Consider the following 23,248-nt stretch of genomic DNA (forward strand, 5'->3'; position numbering starts at 1 on the left):
CGTGTTTTTTGCACGAGTGGAATTTTACGTGTATGACCGTTTTTACCCCGCCATTAAGGCAGCCATACGCCGCTTTCAGAGGAAGCATGCTGGATATTTTCGTGTTTCAATAACCCACCGAACTCTGACATGGATTACAGGATCTTTTCCGTGCGCACTTGGTCTTGTGCTTACGTGTACACACGAAGGGGGATAAGCCACTAGCAGGTCTGCACATAAGTCTACCTGGGAGATCGGAAAAATCTCCACACTTAACCCACCAGGCGGCCGTGACCGGGATTCGAACCCTCGACCTTCCGATTAAGAGGCCGACGTCTTACCACCCCGCCACAGCGCCCGTCCTACTGGCCACATTTCAATGCCCATTCCATCGATCCGCAAAAAAACCAAACAAATAATAGTAACTTGACTGACTAATTATAACGGAAGGACTCACATAAACACGTGAGGTGTAGGAGATGCCACACAGTGCAGACACCAAGATATTCCCGAAGAAGGTACAGCTTTCAAAAAAAGCTTCCCCGGACTTTTACTTGTAATCATGGTGTTGACTCACTGGCACTTCATCCTGCACAGAAATGACAAGCAACAGCACTGATGTTCGTATCGTTTACATTTTTCAAGAATTTATGTTCATAAAGACTTCACCCTGACAGTAACGTACGCAGTTTTAAGAAACAAGCCCGTGTGTTGACAAAACACATACGATCCTTTATTTCACTTGCACTGATACTACGTGTAGGTCTAAAGCCAATCTTGAGATATAACCTCGCCGTCTTTGCTTAGCTGTTCTGTGGGCCAGCCGCAGTGTCTTGTTCTTAGGGTGTTCAAATTACCCCCCTTTACCCTATTATCATGTTTTTGTTTGTATATATTTCTCTCAGTACTGCTTGGAGACAAGGGTGCAGCAGTTATCTTTATGACAGGGCTGAGTAAAGTTTACCTTAACATATTTTTCTATTAGCTGTAGGACCCGCGGACAATAAAAACATTTGAAATGGTCGATTCGTGTTGACAACGATCGACGTATACCCATTCATTTCATTTCATTTGTTATCATACTCAGTTTCTGTTTTGGACATCGGTGCGATTGCCTACGTCGTTACCCCTACACAATTTCGTTTTATACACGTACTCAGGATCTCTAACGAATGAGTGAGATTTGATTATTTTTTTCTAGTTTTTTTTAAATTTCGTGTCAAGCACTTTTGTTGTAAACTTTATCAGTAGTCCTTATTCAATATTCTCAGACCATTGGCCATGCTGGATATTTTCGTGTTTCAATAACCCACCGAACTCTGACATGGATTACAGGATCTTTTCCGTGCGCACTTGGTCTTGTGCTTACGTGTACACACGAAGGGGGATAAGCCACTAGCAGGTCTGCACATAAGTTGACCTGGGAGATCGGAAAAATGTGATAAATGCAGAATCTTGTATGATTATCGTCTGATGATGGTTCCTGTCCCGCAGCTACATTGCTTATTAGGCCCTAGGGACTGTCATTGATGTTTGGCTAGCATTGTATGATTAGCCCTTGCATATCCTGTTTATACCTAAAGGCTGCTCTCTGGCTTCATGGCTTTGACCAAGGACCTCACGCATTACATGTATCACTGTTTCACTTAAGACCTTGACCCATTTTATCAAGGTCGACCATAGCTGCAAGATGTCCAGCAAGGGAAAGACTCCGTGGATGGAGTACAACGGCAAGGCTGTGGCAGACTCTCAGTTCTGCATTGAACATCTCAAAGAGCAGGGTTGCCTTGACCTTGACAATGACCTTGAACCGTCCTTGAAAGCCCAGGCGCGTGCCTTTCGTGAGATGGTGGAAGAGAATCTGTACTGGTGAGTCTGAAGCTGAACGAGATGGTCTATATTAGCGTTATAACGTTAATTGATTGATTGAATCATCAATCTGTTCAATATGTAATCCTTAATGCAAGAGAAGAAACGGCTGATGGGTCAGTTCCGTGTATAAGCCCTAAGTGTGTACCGTTTTAAAGTACACGGAAGAAAAGTGTGTGTGCTTGAGTGGCAGTGTCGGCGTCAGTATTTGGGTGTAGACTTGTGGATATGGGTGTGTGTCTTTGTATGAAATAGAGAAGGAAGGAGAGACTGAGGGAGGGGGGGAGGGAGGCGGGAGGGAGAGCGTACGTGCATATGTGTGAGTCAGTGCATATGTGTGTGTGTGTGTAAAAGTAAGAAAGAGATATACGAGGAAAGAGAGTCGGAATCCGTGCCTGGTACGTGATTGTGTGCATGTGTACCGATGCCAACAAGAACACCCCACTCACCAAGAAAGTTTCCTCTCCCAGGACGATGTGTCACGAGCTGTTCATCATGCACCCAGAGCGCGTGGCACGTGCCATCCCCTACAGTGGGGTCAAGCTGTGGCTGGCCACGCTCGTGCTGGGCAGGGTCATCAGGAAGGAGCTGTGGGGTCACGGCATGGGCAGACACTCGGACACACAGATCTGGGACATCGCGAGGCGGGACCTCCAGGCGCTGTCCGCCTTCCTGGGTCAGTTGGAAGAATAGTTTATGTTTGGTTTTGATGGAGGAATTGATGTGAGTCACTTGGTGTTGTTGGTTTAGATTTTTGTGATCTTTTTGAGAAGGGCTGACTCATCCAGAAGACCTAGATGAGTTAGAAGAATGGTTTATGTTTGGTGTAGATACAGAAATTGAAATCAGTTGGTTGGTATCATGTGTTGTTGGTTTAGATTTTCCTGATTCTTTGAGAAGAGATGACTCAATTCAGAAGACTTGGGTGAGTTAGAAGAATGGCCTATGTTTGGTGTAGATAGAGAAATCGATGTCAGTCAGTTGGTATTGTTACACCCCCGTATATTCGGGGTCAACACTTGCTGGTTTAGATCTGTGTGTTCTTGATGAGAAGGGATGACTCACCTCAGAAGACCTGGCCGAGTTCTCCGAGTTAAAATGACAGTTTATGTTTGGGTTCGATGCAGAAATTGAAGTGAGTCAGTTGACCGTATTGTTGGTTTAGATTTTCCAGATTCTGTGAGAAAAGGCGACTCACCTCAGAAGACCTGGTTGAGTTAGGAGGGGGGGGGGGGGGGGGAGGGGGGGCTGGGAGTACTGATGTTGGGGTTGACGTTTTTTTCTCTAAGACAATGATCAATTCTTGAATTGAGTTGCTTTTGTTATTTCACTGAACCCAGGTGAGAAGAACTATTTTTGTGGCGAGGAACCGCACGAGGTGGACTGCGCCATGTTCGGTATGCTGGCCCAGCTCTACTATCACATGCCCGACTCCAGACACGAGCAGTATATGAAAGGTGTGTGTTGGTCAGTGCGCGCGAGCGTGTGTGCGTCTGTGTGTGTTTGGCGGTGTGTGTGTGTGTGTCTTTCTGAGTGTCTGTCTGTCTGTCTGTGTGTCTATTAGCCTGCGTGAGTGTGTGTATGTGTGTGTGAGATGCAATAATGGGAATGCTGGTCGAGATTTGCTATCACGCACCCGATTCTTGACACGAGAATTTTATGCCGCGTGAGTTTGTCACTGCGTGTGAGTGTGCCGCGTGTTTTTGTGGATATGTGTGTGTGCGCTCGCGCCTCTGGTGTGTGTGTGTGTGTGTGTGTGTGTGTGTGTGTGTGTGTGTGTGTGACAGTGTGTGTGTGTGAGTGACAGTGTGTGTGTGTGTGTTAAAGTGTGTGTGTGTAGTGTGCCCCGTGACTGAGTTGACAGCTAACAGGCTGTACGGTGTGAAACGTCGGAAGATTCATCTAAGACGCTTTTTTTCTCTTGCTTATCAGCCGACAGGTAAAAACAAAAACAAGTGGATATTAATAATGTCTGTTTTTATGTATTTTTCCCTCCAACCTTTCAGAATATGTGCCGAACCTGGTGGACTTCGTGGAAAGGATGCGAGAACGTTACTGGCCCGACTGGCACGAGCGTTGCAAGGGACGCAATTACGTCGATGACAGCTGCAAACTGTACTTGCCAAAGATAAGCAGCAGTAACACCCCTTGAACTGTTGTGCTGTCAATATTGAAAAGGCCAATGAAAAAAACAGCCGCTTTGTTCCTTTTTGCATAATTGTGCTTAAAAAATAAATTTATGGTGCATATTTCAGAATGTACATTTATCATGAATTTCCCACGGACAAGGTTTATTTTGTAGAGAGAGAGAGAGAAAGAGAGAGAGAGAGAGAGAGCAGCAAAAGCAGCAGCACGCGTATATAAGTACATATATGACTTTAAATCCCGCTGACGACTTTTCCGTTGATTTAACATTCCAAACTTATCAAACAACGAACAATGAGAAAAGAGAGAGAGAGACAGAGAGAGACAGACAGACAGACAGACAGACAGACAGACCGACAGACAGACAGACAGACAGACAGAGAACGACAGCGACAGACAGAGACACAGACACAGAGACAGAGAAAAACGACTGCTGTTACCAGAACTGATTCCATTTTTATTGCATTATGCAGGATATTGTTTTGTTTATTGAAAAACGAGGTCTAAGACGGAGAGAGAGAGAGAGAGAGAGAGAGAGAGAGAGAGAGAGAGAGAGAGAGAGAGAGAGAGAGAGAGAGAGAGAGATACACACAGAGAGACAGAGAGAGAGAGAGAGCGAGAGAGAGACAGAGACAGAGAGAGATAGAGATAGAGAGATACACACAGAGAGACAGACAGAGAGAGAGAGAGAGAGAGAGAGAGAGAGAGAGAGAGAGAGAGAGAGAGAGAGAGAGAGAGAGAGAGAGAGAGAGAGCTGTTACCAGAATGTTCAGTCTTCCGGCTCTAATTGTTTTGTTGCAACCGTTCTTGTGCAAAAACAACGAAACTAGGAGCACTGGGAGCTTTTTGCCGAAAACGATGTATCTGTTTGGCCCAAGAATGCCAATTTTTAGCCAGAAAAAATACAAGTTTTGGAAGTATTTGATTCTGTTAACAAATTTGTCATAATGCATGTATTTGCAATGCAACGGTACTTAAATGAATTGAAACAAAATGTGTGTATGCGTGTGTGTGTGCAAAACAAAAGTTGATGTATCCTTCATACTATTGTGTCAAACAATCTAAACTCATGCTCTTAAATCAAGTTATTTTCGTCCTTTGATTCCAGCCGTGCCCGTATATTAACGGTCCGTCGCGATATAACCTTCGTGGTTGAAAACGACGTTAAACACCAAATAAAGAAAGAAAGAAAGATATTAACGGTCAGATTTGTAACTGTGCCTTAACTGTTAACTTCTTTAAATAATCTGAAGAATATCTCATTGTGCATGTTTGACATATAATCAGATAACATTCTGTGAAATTATACTTACATCAATCAATCAATCAATATGAGGCTTATATCGCGCGTATTCCGTGGGTACAGTTCTAAGCGCATGGATTTATTTATTTAAAAAAAAGTATGCAATTTATATCGCGCACATATTCAAGGCGCAGGGATTTTATTCATGCCGTGTGAGATGGATTTTTTTTACACAATACATCACGCATTCACATCGGCCAGCAGATCGCAGCCATTTCGGCGCATATCCTACTTTTCACGGCCTATTATTCCAAGTCACACGGGTATTTTGGTGGACATTTTTATCTATGCCTATACAATTTTGCCAGGAAAGACCCTTTTGTCAATCGTGGGATCTTTAACGTGCACACCCCAATGTAGTGTACACGAAGGGACCTCGGTTTTTCGCCTCATCCGAAAGACTAGCACTTGAACCCACCACCTAGGTTAGGAAAGGGGGGAGAAAATTGCTAACGCCCTGACCCAGGGTCGAACTCGCAACCTCTCGCTTCCGAGCGCAAGTGCGTTACAACTCGGCCATGATCAGAGTAGTATATATACAAACAGCAAACAGAATTCCTCAAATGTCAGTTTGATGCGATTGTTTTCAGCCATTTCACTTTTTGACATGTAAGCCCAATTTGTTTTTGCCATTTCACTTTTGACATTTAATGTTTTTATCCATATCACTTTCTGTAATCTTTGATTGAATAAAATGAAGGGAAAAAAGATGAACGTAATGTGTGTTGTGCTTATGCTTCCGTGTGGATGGAGAAATGTGGACGATATTTGTACATAAATACGTTGTTTTATTTTTTGTAAGCTTATGCAAGTGAATTCAATCCAAAAATACACACAGACACGGGCACAGGCACATAGACATTGACACACACATACACAGACACGCTTACAAATACATACACATGAACACAGATACATTGACACACACATACACACAGAACAAATAGGCCGGCTGACATACAGACGGACACGCATGTATGCAAACAGAAAGACACACACACTTTATGAAATGTTTTATTTGATACGTAAGATGGCATGTATAGGAGAAACATTTTGATTACAAAAAATGACACAATGCAAAGTAACAGTTATAATGAAACTAGCACTTAAAATATTTGTACTTTTACTTTATTCAACCTGTAACAAAGGGCAAACAGGAGTTTTTCAGTTATTTTTAAATGATATATATAAAAAAAATAGTCACGACCATTACATAATGTCGTAACTCATTGGTTAGGCAGTTTTGCAGCAGAAAGTCCGTTCTGTTGCTCTCAACCACGGCTATATCACGTGATAATTGGTAGCAGAAGTCCCGTTAAAAAAAACAGCGTAACTGTTCTTCCTTGGAGTAGAGTTGCCCAACTTCTTGCCAATCTCAGCCAAAACGGAAGTCACAATCCCAACTACGATTTGCCTTGTTAATGTTTGTTTCTGTTTCCACAAATATCATTCAGGTGTTAACTGATTTATTTAAAGTGTGTTACGAACGTTCTTTTAATACAAGCCTCAAAAGCGTTTATTTGAAGATTGCAGTTATCGCTTTTAAAAAAAATCTTTTTTTTTATTTTTTTTTTACTAACGCCAAAAATGCAATGATGACTTACTTAAGCCTTTTCAAATTCTTGTTTTTCTCAAAACTTAAAAAAACCACAAATGCATTTTTTGTATGATCGTGACGAAATGAAGCTTATGCGATTGAGGAAGTTTCTTGGGTGCATCTTCATCTTTGGTTTGAGCAATCATGGTCTAAATTGAAGATCGATGCTTATATATTGAATTTGAGTTGTTTTTCCGTATTTTAGTTTTTCGAATGTTGCCAAGCAGTACCTATTGCTGGAAATGGGTACCTGGCCCTATTTAGGGCCCGGGGAGGCAAAGGCAGCGAGGGAGAGGAGTGGGCACCGCCCTCATAAAGCTGGCGCGAGAGTAGTTGAGATCTCTCACATCTCACTCTCCTGCGACCAACATGGTTATGGGAATACCTTTACCTACCTTTAGAATACACTCGATATTGTAAAACTTTATGTAAGGGGCGACGCTGAATGTAAACAGGACAACAACAAAAACAACAAAACCAAAAAGCTACGCAACAACAGTACATAGCATACTGTTACCTTTTGTTAACTAAATTGAAAGGAGCCTTGCCAAAAGTTACGGTACCTTTTAACATTGATAAATGATGTGTGTGTGTGTGTGTGTGTGTGTGTGTGTGTGTGTGTGTGTGTGTGTGTGTGTGTGTGTGAGTGTGTGTGTGTGTGTGTGTGTGAGTGTGTGTGTATTATGTGTGTGTGTGTGTATTGTGTGTGTGTCTGTGAGAGTGTGTATGTGTGTGTATCTGTGTGTGTGTGTGTGTGTGTATGTGTGTGAGTGTGTGTGTGTCACGTGTGTGTGTGTGTGTGTATGTGTGTGTGTGTGTGTGTGTGTGTGTGTGTGAGTGTGTGTGTGAATCAAAGAAGCTAACAGGTAGACAAACAAACATACTTCTCGACAATGGAATCATTACGGAGACTGAAAATTAATTATTTTGTCATTGACAGATCTGGCGCGTGCCAAGAACACTGGTTATATATTTACACACTCTCACGATGATACAGCAACATTGCTGATTTATTAAAAAACAACTAAAAAGAAGCACAAAACCACCATCATCATCCATCAACAACAATAATTACGACTGTAAATCCGCCGTTTTCACTTGACGTCATCAATCCCAAATCCGCTGCGACGGCCATTTTTCTACCCACGCTGCTAGGTCGTCAAGGCGTGGACTGTCACGCTTTACGTGTCTCACGTGGCTGAAAACAACGAATGAGGCAACGCCGCACTTATTTCAAAGTTAAAAGGCGTACTGTGTTCAACCGGCATACAAATCCTCGCAGTCTTCTTCTATTCTTTACTTGTCGATCGCATTTAAACACTCGGATTCCAGCTCTGGAGATGAAGCTGGTGGTCTTCTGTAGAGCATCCCAAACGAGGATTATCATATCACTTATTATTTAAAATCATTGTCTTACGTGCCGATTTGTGCTTGTGCGCATCAATGCTATTTTCTTTAATTAAGGAGCAAGCATCATTTGAGATACAGTGTGACTCTCAATGGTAGTTTTTAATTGTCATAGGAATACAAACAGCAGCGATAAGGACGTTTAGGTACTCTCTCTTACACCCCCCCCCTCCCCACCCTTAAAGTTGATATTTTTCAAAAGCATCAAGGATACTGAAGGATTACTGAATTAAGGACATTTCCTCCTTTCTGGCAACATAGAATTGTATTTCTTGGGTTTGTTCTCTTGCTCCAGGAGTTCAATTCTAAAAGTGACAGCAACAAGAAATTCCTATGAGGTAGGAAAAACACCCCCGTCAAAGGGAAATAACCTTCTCAGTTGGTGGCAGTGACTGAGTGAGAATGGTTATTTCCCTTTGACCATGAAGATGTCCCTGTATAAGTCCTTGTATAATTTTAATCCACCAATAACTCCCTAACCGTGTGTTTGACTGGTCCAAATTTTTGTAAGGACCGTCTCAGGAATGTATAGAACCTGTTCACCAAGTTTGGTGCCGATCGGTCCGTTCATTCTTGAGATCTATATGCGAACACAAACACACAAACACCCAAACAAACACATCGAGCGAAACCTATACACACCCCTATACCGGGGGTGTAATAATGTATTGATTGTGGACAGGGACAGCCGGAGGAATAGGGCCGTTTATGTCAAAATCAAGAGTCCATGACTACTTTTGACAGGTGACTGAGATACTAACAAAAATCCTGAACAAACAGTATACAACTGTTTTATACAACGTAACATGTAATTTACTATTGCACTTCACCGCATACATGTTATATGCTATTGCACTTCACTCCACAAAATGTAATATATTGCACTTCACCGCACAAAATGTAATCTAAAGTAAAATATGTACAATAAAAAGAAAACACCACTCATAACAACCATTCCACTCTCTGAAACGTACCACTGAGCCCCCCCCCCCCCCCCCCCCGCATCCCTGCCCCCTCCCACTTTAAAACAACAATCCCCATTTTCTCCGACAATTTACTTTTTTAACAATTCAGATTTTCTAATCAAACACGACAACATTTCAAACATGACACATGTTTATTGGCTAAAAAAAAAAAGGACAAATCCCACTGCACTCGCCATCAAAGAATAGCAGTAGATAATACCATAGACAAGCCAACAGATCGCACAACCATCATCAAACGCTGAAGAAGAAGCGCAAGAGATTCCGCCACTGTTTACATTGTAATAACGAAAGAATAATTCACGTCAGTCGAACACGATCGAGGGTGGGGCCTCCAGATGTATTACGTATATGTGCGTGTGGGATTTCATCCATTTACACATACTATACATGTATACCAAAGAGAAAAGTTTAATGGCATCTTGATCGCTTGTTGTTGTTGTTGTTGTTGTTGTTGTTTTTGTTAACTATCCTAACAACAGCAAATAAAGTTGAGCGAAGATACCATTTTTCTTCTGCGATCCCGGCCATGCCATATCGTCAATAACGTCTTTAGGTCCGCTGCAGTGACTCTGCGAGGATATGAACTAGGATGGAAGTCGCTAACTGGGGCGGTTGTTTTAATACACCACTAAGCTTGTTCCAGTGGCACCAGAGATATAACTTCAGCTTATTTTTCTGGCGTTCGAGCTGTAGGACTAGCAAAACTTCTGGTCCGTACTCTTGCGTTCATTTATGAGGTCATTGTCCTGTACTACGATTGTATGTATGTAAAATGTTCCCTTCAGGGCCTTCCATCTTCTTCTCCTTCTCGAGTGCCAGGATTTCGGCCGAAATGACCACTACCTATGCTGTCTATAGTGCCATCGCAAGTCTCTCAATATGTTTGGGCCATGTTGCTGTGTTGATACAATCAGGCCTCAGGCCTCACATCTATCTGTTAATGTACGTATGATATTATGGGTAGCCACACACCGTCTTTGTGGAACTATATCGCTTGGGAAGACACTCTAACGGCTTAAGAATGGTAAATGGGAGTGTAATACTATTTGAAGTCAAACGTTTCAATATTGTGTGTTCTAACGCATCCCTGTGACATTCACTCTATTAATACGACACGCTCCATACCCGTGAATATATAAAAACACAATGTATAAACAACGGAATATCAACACAAGACTGAAACGGATCACCGCGCAATCACCTTTGGTTAGAAGATCGAGTTTTGTCGTATGTGACGACAAGAGAAAAACATAGTGTAACATTAATTTTTTGCGCCAAAGAACGAACAGCGTTGGTAAACATAACGCCTAACATTGTGAACTAATTAATAACAGCTAACTTGATAATTCCCCTGCAAGCGTTAGAAAAAACACCACTTGAATGCTCTTATTTTCTTGAATGATCATACAATCACCTTATTCAAAGCACAATTGATTGTTCATTCATTCAATGAAACAGTTACCTCTATATTGAGGATGAATAAAAACTAGGCTACTATTACAGAGTAGTAACAGTGACAGCTAAAACGATTGGCAGTATGACATCCATTTGGCAGGTCACCATGACATAACATATTCATAAAACATACAAGCAACACACGTGGAAAAAGATCTATCACCACAAAGCCTTGCAATATTGATAAGACGCATTAATGATTTTCTGAACTTAACTTGAATATGTACAAATGGGTCAGACTATATTCATCATCACATGTGTTCAGTAATATGTGTGTGTGTGTGTGTGTGTGGTGTGTGTGTCAGTGTGTGCGTGTGTGTGTGTGTGTGTGTGTGTGTGTGTGTGTGTGTGTGTGACTGTGTGTGCGCGAGCGCGCACGCCGCGCGTGTCCTTGTATGTGTCCGTGCGTGTCACTGTGTGCGCGCGCGAGCTCAGGCCTCACATCTATCTGTGTGTCTTTCATCTGTTTACAGACATTAAATATCAAAATGCAAGTTTACACGGTTATACACAGCAAATGTCTCAGTCGTAAAAAGTGGAACGCTCAAGTTTGGTCCCAACACGAAACGCAACACAGTTATTTGAAAGGTACGGTCCATCACTAGCAACTGGGCCACCTTTAAACGGATGTTCCATGACAAAAATATACACACACTATAACACATAGGCGGGAATCCCCCGGTTGCAATTACAGATGTGAGATGATGAGCAACGTTACTGTCAACACTGACGTACAGTTGTTCGTCTACTGACGCTGAAGTCATGTGCTACATTGTAAAAATCACTACAATGACACGTAAGCCGTGAGAAGACAGAAGGGGCAAAGGGAAGGGAGGATGGGAGGAGGGTCGGTGTGTGGGTATTGGAGGTGGTCGAGGGTTGACGGGGACAGCAGACTGAACAAACTATTGCCTTTTATCTTTACTTTTCTTTTTAAACATGATACCCCTCCCCCCGCCCCCCTGCATTTATTTTTGTATTCCTCAAGGACGCATAACTAGTTTGTATATCAAGCATTATTGCTGAACATGTCTGTTTTGCTTGTCATAGACACTGAATTAATTTGCGTAGATATATCAATGTCCAATAGAAAGGTTTTAGTTCCTGTCTGCAGTTGACCAGTCTGCTCCACGTAACCAACAAAAATGAGAGATTCAAGCTTTTGTGCTGTTGCTTTTATTTGTGTGTTTTTTGTGCCATCAATCATTTTGCAAGCACAAATAAGTTGAACAACTTATTTAAGTTTTTTTTAAACACAATTAATTATTTTACTTTGTTGAGTATATTATGCGACACAGGAATAAAGACGTAACTCATGTTGAATGAATGTAGTTTCTAAGCTGAAAAAATGGATAAAACCCTACTCTATATAAATAAATTTCCACTTGTTGAATAACTGTAGCTGTTGTTGCTGGTGGTAATATGAGTCGAATGTACATTTCTTTTTTTATAACACCACTTTAACATAAGGATTTGTTCACAGAATGAAAAGAAGTATGTGAACAATTATATATACAAGTTGTACACGACGGAAAAAAGTTGAAGACGAATGAAGCACACCAGTACAGTTGTATCTGACACCACTTGTTTACGTAATTCACCAATATATTTCACCAGTACAACTGTCCAGTTCCGTTTTATTTGTTAGCAAGTTTCAGGCTTTTTTTCTTTATTTAGCAAAGTCTCATCTTTTCAGCACTTGCTTACACCACAATGATTTCCGCCCATGTTTGTTGTTTTTGATGTTGTTTTTGATGTTGTTTTTGATGTTGTTTTTGATGTTGTTTTTGATGTTGTTTTTGATGTTGTTTTTGATGTTGTTTTTGATGTTGTTTCTTGTAATGAAAATTCATTTTTTATGTTCCGTGAATTATCGCCCCACGTTAACAAGGAAATACCGACACTCTCTGGCGTCTGATGTTCTTGTGAGACTTCAGACTTGTCAGTTCACGTTTTGAAACATGCGCCTTGTTTTGGCGCGTTATGACCCCAACCCTCCTTTGCTAAGCCCCCTCCCCCCCCCCACCCACCACCCCATAATCTACGTTCAAATGTGGTTTTTCGCTTAGTTCAAAATGTGATTTGTGTCGAAGTACTCTTGGTAAATACAGGTACAAGCCACATGGTGATATCTGCAGTATGAGGCATCTCAGCTGAGAAAACTTTCCAAAGGTGGACACCTTGTGCTGTTCTCAGTGTCCCATCATCCTTAGAAAAATGTCATTATGTTTCGACCATCAAACACATTTCTCCTCTAAAACAACAGTACTGTTTGCACAAAGCTTTAAGTCAGAGTTCCATCACTCTCTTAAGCCCCCACCCCCCTCTATGCCCCCCCTCCCTCATCCCACTGTAACCAGCGTTTGCAATCCTACCGTAATCTTTGTGTATTTCAATGGCGTCTCTTTAAGCACGGAACTCCATATTTCAGTACAAGTCACTGAACATCTTTTTGTTGCTTCGTTTTGTTTTGTTGTGTTGTGTTTGTATTGTATGCATCTTCGTGTGCAAGAAAAGCAGTCTGAAGGTGGGTTCGAACCCCAAACCCCTGCAGCTTCAGACGCGGGCAATGTCGCCGTCACAGGACTTGCTGCTGTTCATAATGACCTCTACCTCCGCTTTGTCCATGACGCCGTAGCTCGGGATGCCCGAGGGGAGGGGGCCTTGGGAGCTGGGCACCAGGGGCTGGGAGAGGGAGCGGGGGGTGTGCGGGGGGCGGGGGGAGCGACCCCCCTGCACGGCGGTGTCCCCTGTCTCCCCCGAGTCGTAGTCGTCCGTGTTGTCTGGCTCCGGCACTCGGCCCATCTTCAGTGACCCCAGGAACCGCTGCACAAAGACGAAAGAAGGATGATGAGATGTGCGCAAAATGACCGAAGACAAGAAAATCAAAACAGATTTGTTCATTGATTTTGTTTTTGTTGATATTTCTGATCTATACCAATGAGGCGTGAACCTCGGTGTCAAGAAAAGAAAAACAACAACACACAAACATACGATTACAAACGGTTCAACAAAAATTGTTTTGAAATGCACAGGACAAAAAACAGATATTATAAAGGACAAGAAAGAGCTCATGTCTTTCAAAGTAAATGGCTTTTAAAACATCTACAACCCTCCTCCTGCTCCCCTCAAATAAAAAAGTCAGAGAGATTTAAAGTAAAGATATAACATAAGACTCTAACAAGTACAAGATAGAGATGGTCAATCATTACATCACCAAGAGATCTGCAAATAGCCATACGAAATATGAGTTTTAAACAAACAAACCAACCAACAAACAAACAAAAACACAAACAAACGCGTCTGAAAAAAATTAAATGAGAGTTAACCGTTCTGTGCTGAAAAAAAAGGTGAAAGTTAAACGTTCGTTCTGTGCTTACCTCCAGGAGGTTGCCTTGACCTTTGAGCAGCGCGTGCAGCGCGCCCAGAGCCACGCCCAGCAGGAGGGGGGTGATGGCCACGCACCACCCCACGTCCTCCGCCCACCGCTCGTCATACCCCACCACCCGCTCCGGGTAGATGTACACCGCGAAGTTGTAGATGAGCAGGCTCTGTCGGAGAGACATGACATTGTACGTGTATTCAACTCATCCTGGACGGATTTCGAGATTTCACTGCTAATGCAAATACGTCACCCAGCCGCAAGCTCTGAATTTAATTTCCTAAAGCCTGAGATTATAATTGGGCGAAGTCGACTTTGTGAAGTCTACTGCACGAAACACGATGCACAAAGCTTTGGCAAAACCTTTTCGGTAAAAATCCAGGCGCAATCTTCGCGAAGTCAACTCCAGGCTCAAATAAGGACAGCCTCCACGCTATTTCATAGCTCATCGATACAATTTGACTTTAATCATTTAAAAAAAAAATCACGCTGTTTTAATGTTCTTGCTAAGATTTATGTCTTTTTAATGTTCTTGCTCAAGGTTCATATCTACAATTGCACAACAAAGATGCAGTGTTGAGGTTATATATGTAAACAGGAAAGGCAGAGGTCTTGCAGTTGTAGACCACACTAGTTTCCGTCCACAATTGGTTTAGAATATTTGTGTTGGACGTGCATTGTAAAAGCAAGCATGTATCAAGTAAAAGCACACAGCCACATCCAGCTATAAAGTCGGTTGGAATTTTGTGTCAATTAATCCACAAAATATACTAACAGCCGTGGTGAGGGAGGCGATGTCATAAAACACTCATCCAGATAATACTTACAGCCGTGGTGAGGGAGGCGATGTCATACCACACACTCATCCAGATAATACTTACAGCCGTGGTGAGGGAGGCGATGTCATACCACACACTCATCCAGATAATACTTACAGCCGTGGTGAGGGAGGCGATGTCATACCACACACTCATCCAGATAATACTTACAGCCGTGGTGAGGGAGGCGATGTCATACCACACACTCATCCAGATAATACTTACAGCCGTGGTGAGGGAGGCGATGTCATACCACACACTCATCCAGATAATACTTACAGCCGTGGTGAGGGAGGCGATGCCATACCACACACTCATCCAGATAATACTTACAGCCGTGGTGAGGGAGGCGATGCCATACCACACACTCATCCAGATGCGCTCTATGGGCAGACGGAACGTCTCCTGTCGCACTGCAAACACAGTCATGGAAGATAGTGTACAGTCAGTTTGTTCTGATACAGATCAAGTAAAAAGCGACACGGACAGTCTTTTGGGAAATTCTTCTTTGAATTCTGGTTAAAAATCAAGTGAATGTATGAGAAAGTCAATAACGCCCATTACAAAATCAAGTAAATATATGAGAAAATCAATAACGCCCATTACAAAATCAAGTGAATATATGAGAAAGTCAATAACGCCCATTACAAAATCAAGTGAATATATGAGGAAGTCAATAACGCCCATTACAAAATCAAGTGAATATATGAGGAAGTCAATAACGCCCATTACAAAATCAAGTTAATATGCAAGTCGCGTAAGGCGAAATTACCACATTTAGTCAAGCTGTGGAACTCACAAAATGAAACTGAACGCACTGCATTTTTTCACAATGACCGTAGTCCGCCGCTAGTGCAAAAGGCAGTGAAAGTGACGAGCCTGTTCAGCGCGGTAGCGGTTGCGCTGTGCTGCATAGCACGCTTTACTGTACCTCTCTTCGTTTTAACTTTCTGAGCGTGTTTTTAATCTAAACATATCATATCTATATGTTTTTGGAATCAGGAACCGACAAGGAATAAGATGAAATTGTTCTTAAAACGATTTCGGAAATTTAATGTTAATCATAATTTTTATATTTTTAATTTTCAGAGCTTGTTTTTAATCCGAATATAACATATTTATATGTTTTTTGAATCAGAACATGATGAAGAATAAAATAAAAGTAATTTTAGATCGTTTTATAAAAAAATAATTTTAATTACAATTTTCAGATTTTTAATGACCAAAGTCATTCATTAATTTTTAAGCCTCCATGCTGAAATGCAATACCGAAATCCGGCCTTCGTCGAAGATTTCTTGGCCAAAATTTCAATCAATTTGATTGAAAAATGAAGGTGTGACAGTGCCGCCTCAACTTTTACAAAAAGCCGGATATGACGTCATCAAAGACATTTATCGAAAAAAGAAAAAACGTCTGGGGATATCATACCCAGGAACTCTCATGTAAAATTTCATAAAGATCGGTCCAGTAGTTTAGTCTGAATCGCTCTACACACACACACGCACAGACACACACACACACACACATACACCACGACCCTCGTCTCGATTCCCCCTCTATGTTAAAACATTTAGTCAAAACTTGACTAAATGTAATGAGGAAGTCAATAACGCCCATTACAAAATCAAGTGAATATATGAGGAAGTCAATAACGCCCATTACAAAATCAACCTGCTTTAGTAAGAAGTCAAGAAGGTTTACGAAAAAGCCAAGAAAGCTTATAAGAAAGTCAAACACTTTTTCTTACTTATCGAAAGCCAATGGTAATGTCACTTTTGGCGTGTCACAGAGAAGGATAAGGAGAACGACAGGCGATGACTTAGCCAATGGCAATGTCACTTTAAATTTGGGCGCTTCATGAAGAATAAAGCATTAGGACAAGGAGAACGACAGGCGATGACTTAGCCAATGGCAATGTCACTTTAAATTTGGGCGCTTCATGAAGAATCAAGCATTAGGACAAGGAGAACGACAGGTGATGACTTAGCCAATGGCAATGTCACTTTAAATTTGGGCGCTTCATGAAGAATCAAGCATTAGGACAAGGAGAACGACAGGCGATGACTTAGCCAATGGCAATGTCACTTTAAATTTGGGCGCTTCATGAAGAATCAAGCATTAGGACAAGGAGAACGACAGGCGATGACCTAGCCAATGGCAATGTCACTTTAAATTTGGGCGCTTCATGAAGAATCAAGCATTAGGACAAGGAGAACGACAGGCGATGACTTAGCCAATGGTAATGTCACTTTTGGCGTGTCACAGAGAAGGACAAGGAGAACGACAGGCGATGACTTAGCCAATGGCAATGTCACTTTACATTTGGGCGCTTCATGAAGAATCAAGCATTAGGACAAGGAGAAACAACTTACAATAGCCGATGATGAAGGGCACCATGCTGAAGATGACGAGAGCGAAGAGGAGACGATCCACGTAGAAACGCACCACTTGGTACAGGTACACGCCGCACTGCACACACACACACACACACACACACACACATCATGTGTACTGCACTAGCAACATCCCTTACACGCTGAAGCATCTCATATGCAACACACATTCTTCGAAGTGCATTGTCTTGTCAAGAATCAACCACATTCGTCATAGTGCACTGTTTCATTATTTTCTTAATTTTGTTTTTATTATAAATTAATAAAAAAAAAACACTTTCAAATTGTCGAATAACACCTGGTGTAGTCTGAGAATGGATTCATCACACTTTCTTTGTAAATGCTTATGGCATGGTATCGTATTAATTGCTATCTTAAGTAAAAAAGCATAGACCTTCAGAGAGTCGCACTGGACGATTGGTTGAAACAACCGTTATGTATGGATGACACAACGGGAACGCCCATTTCGGGAGCGCCCATTACGGGAACGTCCATTACGGGAACGTCTGTAACGGGAACGCCCAATACGAGAACGCACATAATGGGAACGTCCATAAGGGGAACACCCACAACGGGAACGCCTATTACGAGAACGCCCAAAACGGAATACCCATAACGGGAACGCCTATTAATGGAAAGCCCATTTCGGGATCGCTCACTACGGGAACGCCCAGTATGGGAACGCCCATGATGGGATCAGCCGACCCCATGTTTGCCACTCACCCCCGAGGCAAAGGGCGCGGACAGTATGAAGGAGAGGAAGCAGAAGACAGCCAGGAGGAGGGCGGGGCGACGGAAGAAGAGCATGACGGGACGGGGCAGGGCCGGCCACACGTTCTCCCACACCACCAGCACATGAAGCACCTGGCACAGAAAAATTATGGCTTAAAAAAAAAATCTGTTCCAAAGTGACGAAAAAAACCCGTTTTTCAGTGTTTGCCTGCTCTGCTGTTGAAAATATCATGATTTTTGTGTGAGTTCTAAGTTGTTATTTAAATAAACAAACAATTTCCGTCCAGAATTTCGTTGCACACAGAGGAACACGGATCTAAAAGAAATCCTCATGATGGAAACTCAAAATCTCTCATGAATAGCCTTGAAGTATAAGAGACACATAATAAACGCTTACCTTACTACCTTAGTCCTGAGTTGTTCTGCAAAGAAAATCAAGCCCTACACAATGGAACCCCCTAGTTAAGACCTCCGAAATCTGGGAAAATCATATCTTAAAAGGGAGGGAGTCTTAAAAAAAGGAGGTTATAACTTACAGAGGTTATGAAGAGAACATGTTAAAAAGTAAGGTGTTAATAATGAGTAAGTTTTCAATTGGAGTCTTATCAGTACAAGGGTGCTTCCTCTGTACATCTTGTCTTTTCACAGGAACTATCAACAATAATATGGCTCGTTGTCTCTCACTCACCAGGTGATGAAGCCCCAGCAGCACATAGGCCAGGAAAAGCAGAAAAGCGATGAAGGGAGACAGGCCGTGCTTGGCCATGGTGTGGGGCACGGAGATGAACAGGTACGACAGGCCTGCACAAAGACGGAACATATCAGAGATGTTGAAATAACATAAACTGTGATATTGGACAGTTCACGTTTAGCATATAACTTCATGTTTGTCTCAGCAAATAACTTCGTGTTTTGTCTATTTCGCATTCACATTTTTTTCCACTTTCAAGAAACGCATGTACTACATGACAGACCTGCCTAATCACTAAACTGTCTTTGAAATACTATTCATAAATAAAGTTCGTGGCGGTGGAGGGGGGGGGGTCATTGAATTCCCCTGGCAGAAAAGGATTCTCACTCAGACATTGGTGTTACGTCCTGGACAGTGTCTACGGTAGTTACATTTTAAAATACTTTCGACAGGAAGTATGGCAAAATCGCAAAGGTAAGCAGGTTAATAGCACTGCTATGTGATGAAACATTGGAAGTCCGACTCATGGCACTTATATTGTGTACAGGACCATGGTTTGGATTGTTGTCAAACTTGTCAAAGCAACTGGGAAAATGAATGTCAGTTGATGTTACCGTATTCCCTGTAATGTAAAGCCCTTCCGATGAAAGGACACTGTCTGTCGTTTCTTCCCCAAAGCTTATCAACTCAACACCAAAGACATCCCTCTCACAAAAGGCCACCTGAAATGTAGGGACACTTTTGGATGGCTCCAAAGGCTGACCGTCAATTAAAGGTATACTGCTTTAATACCTCAGCTTTCAGATCTTACCTGACTTGACGCCGTGAGCATGACCAAACCACCCCGTGTTGTAGGCGGGGTCGATGAAGGGAGCGATGGCCACGAGCAGGAGGTGCGGCAGGCAGCCATAGAACAACATCATCACCCCCACAGCACTGGAGGAACAGATACGGTAAAGCGTCAACCTTACTAGGTAAACGGAATTATTTCTGTCGCCAGCATTTTCAGTCCCAGTCACATCTGGCTACGAGTCACCGTAAACCAACTGCACAGAGATTCATATTCATATTTCGCAGCCAGTATTGTAAATAAAGGGATCTTGTGTGAATAAGTCAAAAACTCATAAAATAGGCCAAACTTTGCTCTTTGCTGGTTCCTTTGAAAATCATTTCTCTTCTTTCAATGATATAACCATGACTCTTCTTTGGTTCAGACTTTGGTTCTTCCGGCATATTGCCTGTCTGAACGCTTGTCAAACTGCCGGAATTATGGCCAGCGACATTACATGGACAACCATAACTGAACGACAGGCAGACAGGCAGGTTTGTAGGGTTATCACTCACCAGCGCACCTTCTTCCTTTTACTGTAATATGCCTAGAATGTGACTAGTTTTAAAACTTTGAACCTTTAGTTTCAAACAGATGTAAAAGAACAAAAGCGAATCGGTCCTGTATGACCTTCCTGGGTTGAAAGGATAAGAATGAAAAGCCCAAGTGAGAAGGGAAGTGTGACTCACGCATTAACGACGACCTTCTTGTTGGTAAGGTGACTGCCCAGGGAAGGCAGGATGCCGGCCCACAGTCCCAGTCCGTACAGGTGAAGGTCCAGGGCGTCCAGCCACATCTACAACACACAGATACAGATGAGTGTGGCCATGACACGCACGCGCAACTTTTCATTCATGTTGTCCCCTGTTGCAGGCAAGCAAGCGAGCATAAGAACGTCACATCGCAAATTATGGACATAATATGAAATGATGCTATTTAACAAATTTAAAAAAACACAACAACAACTGGAAAATGTTGTGATAGGTGTCAACCGAATCACTCACAATGACTGCTCAGTTTTACTTTACTTGATTCTTTAATGGTTGTAACAACAGACAAACAACCAACGAACCAGCAACGTATAGACACGTCATTATTCTCCCTTAAAAATCTGATGGCAGATTTACGAAAAGCACAAGTCTGACACACAAGACGGACAAACAAAATAAACATACCTGTCTTAATTTTGTTTAAAGTTGAAAGAAAAAGACAGGCAGCTTACCTTGGCATCCCCGAGCTGCATCTGAACATAGACGATGCCGTTCTCATGGCGGTTGTGCAGATTGCCGGAGAAGAAGGTGTAGAGGGCGTCACAGGCCCCTGGGATGACGGCGTAGGCGTAGATCAGCACGATGCACACCACTAGCGCTGTGACTGGCGTCAGGATGCACACAATCTGCAACCATAACAATGTCTTTACAACTACCAGCAGTTTTGTCAGCTTGTATTGTCGACACAAGTAGCTAGTTCTAGATTTCATTAACGCTGTGACTGGCGTCAGGATGCACACAATCTGCAGCCATAACAATGTCGTTACAACTACCGGCAGTTTTGTGAGCTTGTATTGTCGACACAAGTAGCTAGTTCTAGATTTCACTGGCGTTGTGTCCAGCGTCTTCATGCGCAGGATCTATAACAACTGCTACTAATTTTCTTGCAAGCTCGTACTCTTGACACTTATGTTTACTCTTTGCAGGCAGCCTCAAATAAGTCAATCATGCGCATTCAGAACGTTTTGCGGCAACTTTTTCATTTTTGGAAATACTGTATTGTTATTTTGTGTTAATCCTTTATAATTTGTATTTCTTTATTCGTTTATTTACTTTATTTTTAATTCTTGACTAATTCTACACTGAACAAAACGTCTCACCTTGCCCAGTCCAGCGGAACCTTTGAGAGTGAAGAGGAAGACGATGATCCACACTGCCAGCAGAGCCAGCACCAGGTACCACACAGGCGGGCTGATGCTCCCGATGCGGTCCGACCTCTGCAGGAACTCTTGCCTGTAACATAGCGTTGACATACACTCATGTTTAGAGTCCGCAACACAACGAAACCATTGCTTTTAGATTGACTTAGTCAAAATCATTAAATGAAAAATAAGCAAAACGATCAATCGAAACATGTTAGCTCACGGATGACAAGATAATTTCAAAACTATTCATCAGAATGATTTCAACTTTTGCTGAAATGTTTAAGACATTCTGATAGATGTTTTGTTCCACAGGCTAAGTTCTAGGAACAAAAAGAGTTGAGGTGATACAATTAACTTTGTGGGTACAACATTTATAAAAACTGGAAAATGTGTATCTCTTTAATTTTTTTTTAGCTAGAGCTTAGCCTGTGGAATAAAACATCTATCAGCATGTTTAAAACATTTCTGCAAAAGTTCAAATCATTTTGATGAATAGTTTTTAAACAGTTTATGCATATTTTTTACACACAGAAATGCACGGATGAACACATAGTAAAACACAAGTATTTGTACACAGCCGGGGCGGACGCGGATGGATAGATAAAGAGAGAGAGAGAGAGAGAGAGAGAGAGAGAGAGAGAGAGAGAGAGAGAGAGAGAGAGAGAGAAGAGAGAGACAGAGACAGAGAGACAGAGACTGAGAGAGAGATACACACACACACACACACACACACACACACACACACACACACACACAGGGAAGAGATAGGGCGTTTTAAGCTGTTTCCGCAGTTTTGCAGCCAAAACAGCAGCGAGCCAATCAAGCACTCTCCCCTACGCCCCAATCATAAAAATTGTCTTCTGCCTTTTATCACACGCACCCAAGCGACAGATAAAACAAAACACAGCACTGGCAGTTTCATGCGCGCTGTAATTACGTGCGAGTCCCAGGGGAGACCAATATCCGTTTTGTATCGATTTCATTCACAACACGCCACAAGGCCTGCCACATCTTGCACGCGCACTTATGAATATTTTGTTTTTCTGTTTGTTTTATTCATCTGCTTCTTTGGTTGTTGTTTTTTGCTTTGGACAGAAAAGATTTTTTTTCTCAGATAACGGGAGCAGAAACCGGAATGACAAAAGACGTTTCGCAGAAGATTGAAGCAAAGCAAGAAACAAAGAATCTTATTTTGTGTGTGAAGGTTGCTGCTGCATGAAACGGCGTCAATTTATCAGGGGGACAAAAGATGTCGAAGGGAAGTTAGCAAGAAAAGGGAAGCACCACAGCTTAGCAGGAAACACGTAAAGTGTTTTTGTTCTCTGGTGATTCGTGAATCAGATAATTCACGAAGAAAGAAGAGTTTTAGCACCGTTTAGATGGGGTTGCTCAAATTAAGGCGGAGGCGTAAGAAAAAATGTATCTCAGGAAAAATAGGCAAACAGACGCACACAAGCATGCAAGCACTGGCACACTTTCACGCACGCACACACGCACGCACGCACATAAACACATGCGTGCGCATGCACACACGCTCGCGTACGCGATCACACACACACACACACACACACACACACACACACACACACACTCTGGAAACTAGCGCAATGACCTTTATTTCACCTTCTTTACATCGCAAAACGCAGCCCAAAACAAAGATGAGTAACATTGAAGGTCTGATATAAATAGTGATTACGTTTGAAGATCGCACGCTTTTGTTCTGAAAGAAAATCGAGTGTAATAAGT

At 42.2% G+C, this 23,248-nt stretch overlaps 2 protein-coding genes across 3 annotated transcripts in view; one reads left to right on the forward strand and one right to left on the reverse strand.

Annotated features, from left to right (window-relative positions):
• LOC138982790 (failed axon connections homolog) overlaps positions 1-23,248 on the forward strand; it is a 170,556-nt gene that overhangs the window by 4,604 nt on the left and 142,704 nt on the right. The window contains exons 3-6 of one of the 2 annotated variants that reach the window (XR_011460978.1): positions 1,652-1,848; positions 2,319-2,524; positions 3,189-3,305; positions 3,855-4,990. Coding sequence is in view for 1 of the 2 variants with exons in the window: in XM_070356136.1 (XP_070212237.1) it covers positions 1,652-1,848; positions 2,319-2,524; positions 3,189-3,305; positions 3,855-4,000 (666 nt within the window). In the remaining variant the exon portion in view is untranslated. Of the gene's footprint in view, positions 1-1,651; positions 1,849-2,318; positions 2,525-3,188; positions 3,306-3,854; positions 6,007-23,248 lie in introns of those variants that run through there. The other variant, XM_070356136.1, reaches the window with a different exon arrangement.
• The window catches only part of LOC138983201 (sodium- and chloride-dependent neutral and basic amino acid transporter B(0+)-like), a 73,354-nt gene continuing 62,889 nt past the window's right edge, over positions 12,784-23,248 (reverse strand). Inside the window, exons 5-14 of the mRNA XM_070356612.1 lie at positions 21,458-21,590; positions 20,810-20,983; positions 20,277-20,383; positions 19,570-19,694; positions 18,756-18,868; positions 18,059-18,199; positions 17,315-17,411; positions 15,275-15,354; positions 14,122-14,292; positions 12,784-13,567 (exon numbers count right to left, since the gene is read on the reverse strand). Coding sequence (XP_070212713.1) covers positions 13,298-13,567; positions 14,122-14,292; positions 15,275-15,354; positions 17,315-17,411; positions 18,059-18,199; positions 18,756-18,868; positions 19,570-19,694; positions 20,277-20,383; positions 20,810-20,983; positions 21,458-21,590 — 1,411 coding nt within the window. The 3' untranslated portion in view covers positions 12,784-13,297. The remainder of the gene's footprint in view (positions 13,568-14,121; positions 14,293-15,274; positions 15,355-17,314; positions 17,412-18,058; positions 18,200-18,755; positions 18,869-19,569; positions 19,695-20,276; positions 20,384-20,809; positions 20,984-21,457; positions 21,591-23,248) is intronic.

Source organism: Littorina saxatilis, linkage group LG12, assembly GCF_037325665.1.
Source record: "Littorina saxatilis isolate snail1 linkage group LG12, US_GU_Lsax_2.0, whole genome shotgun sequence".
NCBI classification, from domain to species: domain Eukaryota; kingdom Metazoa; phylum Mollusca; class Gastropoda; order Littorinimorpha; family Littorinidae; genus Littorina; species Littorina saxatilis.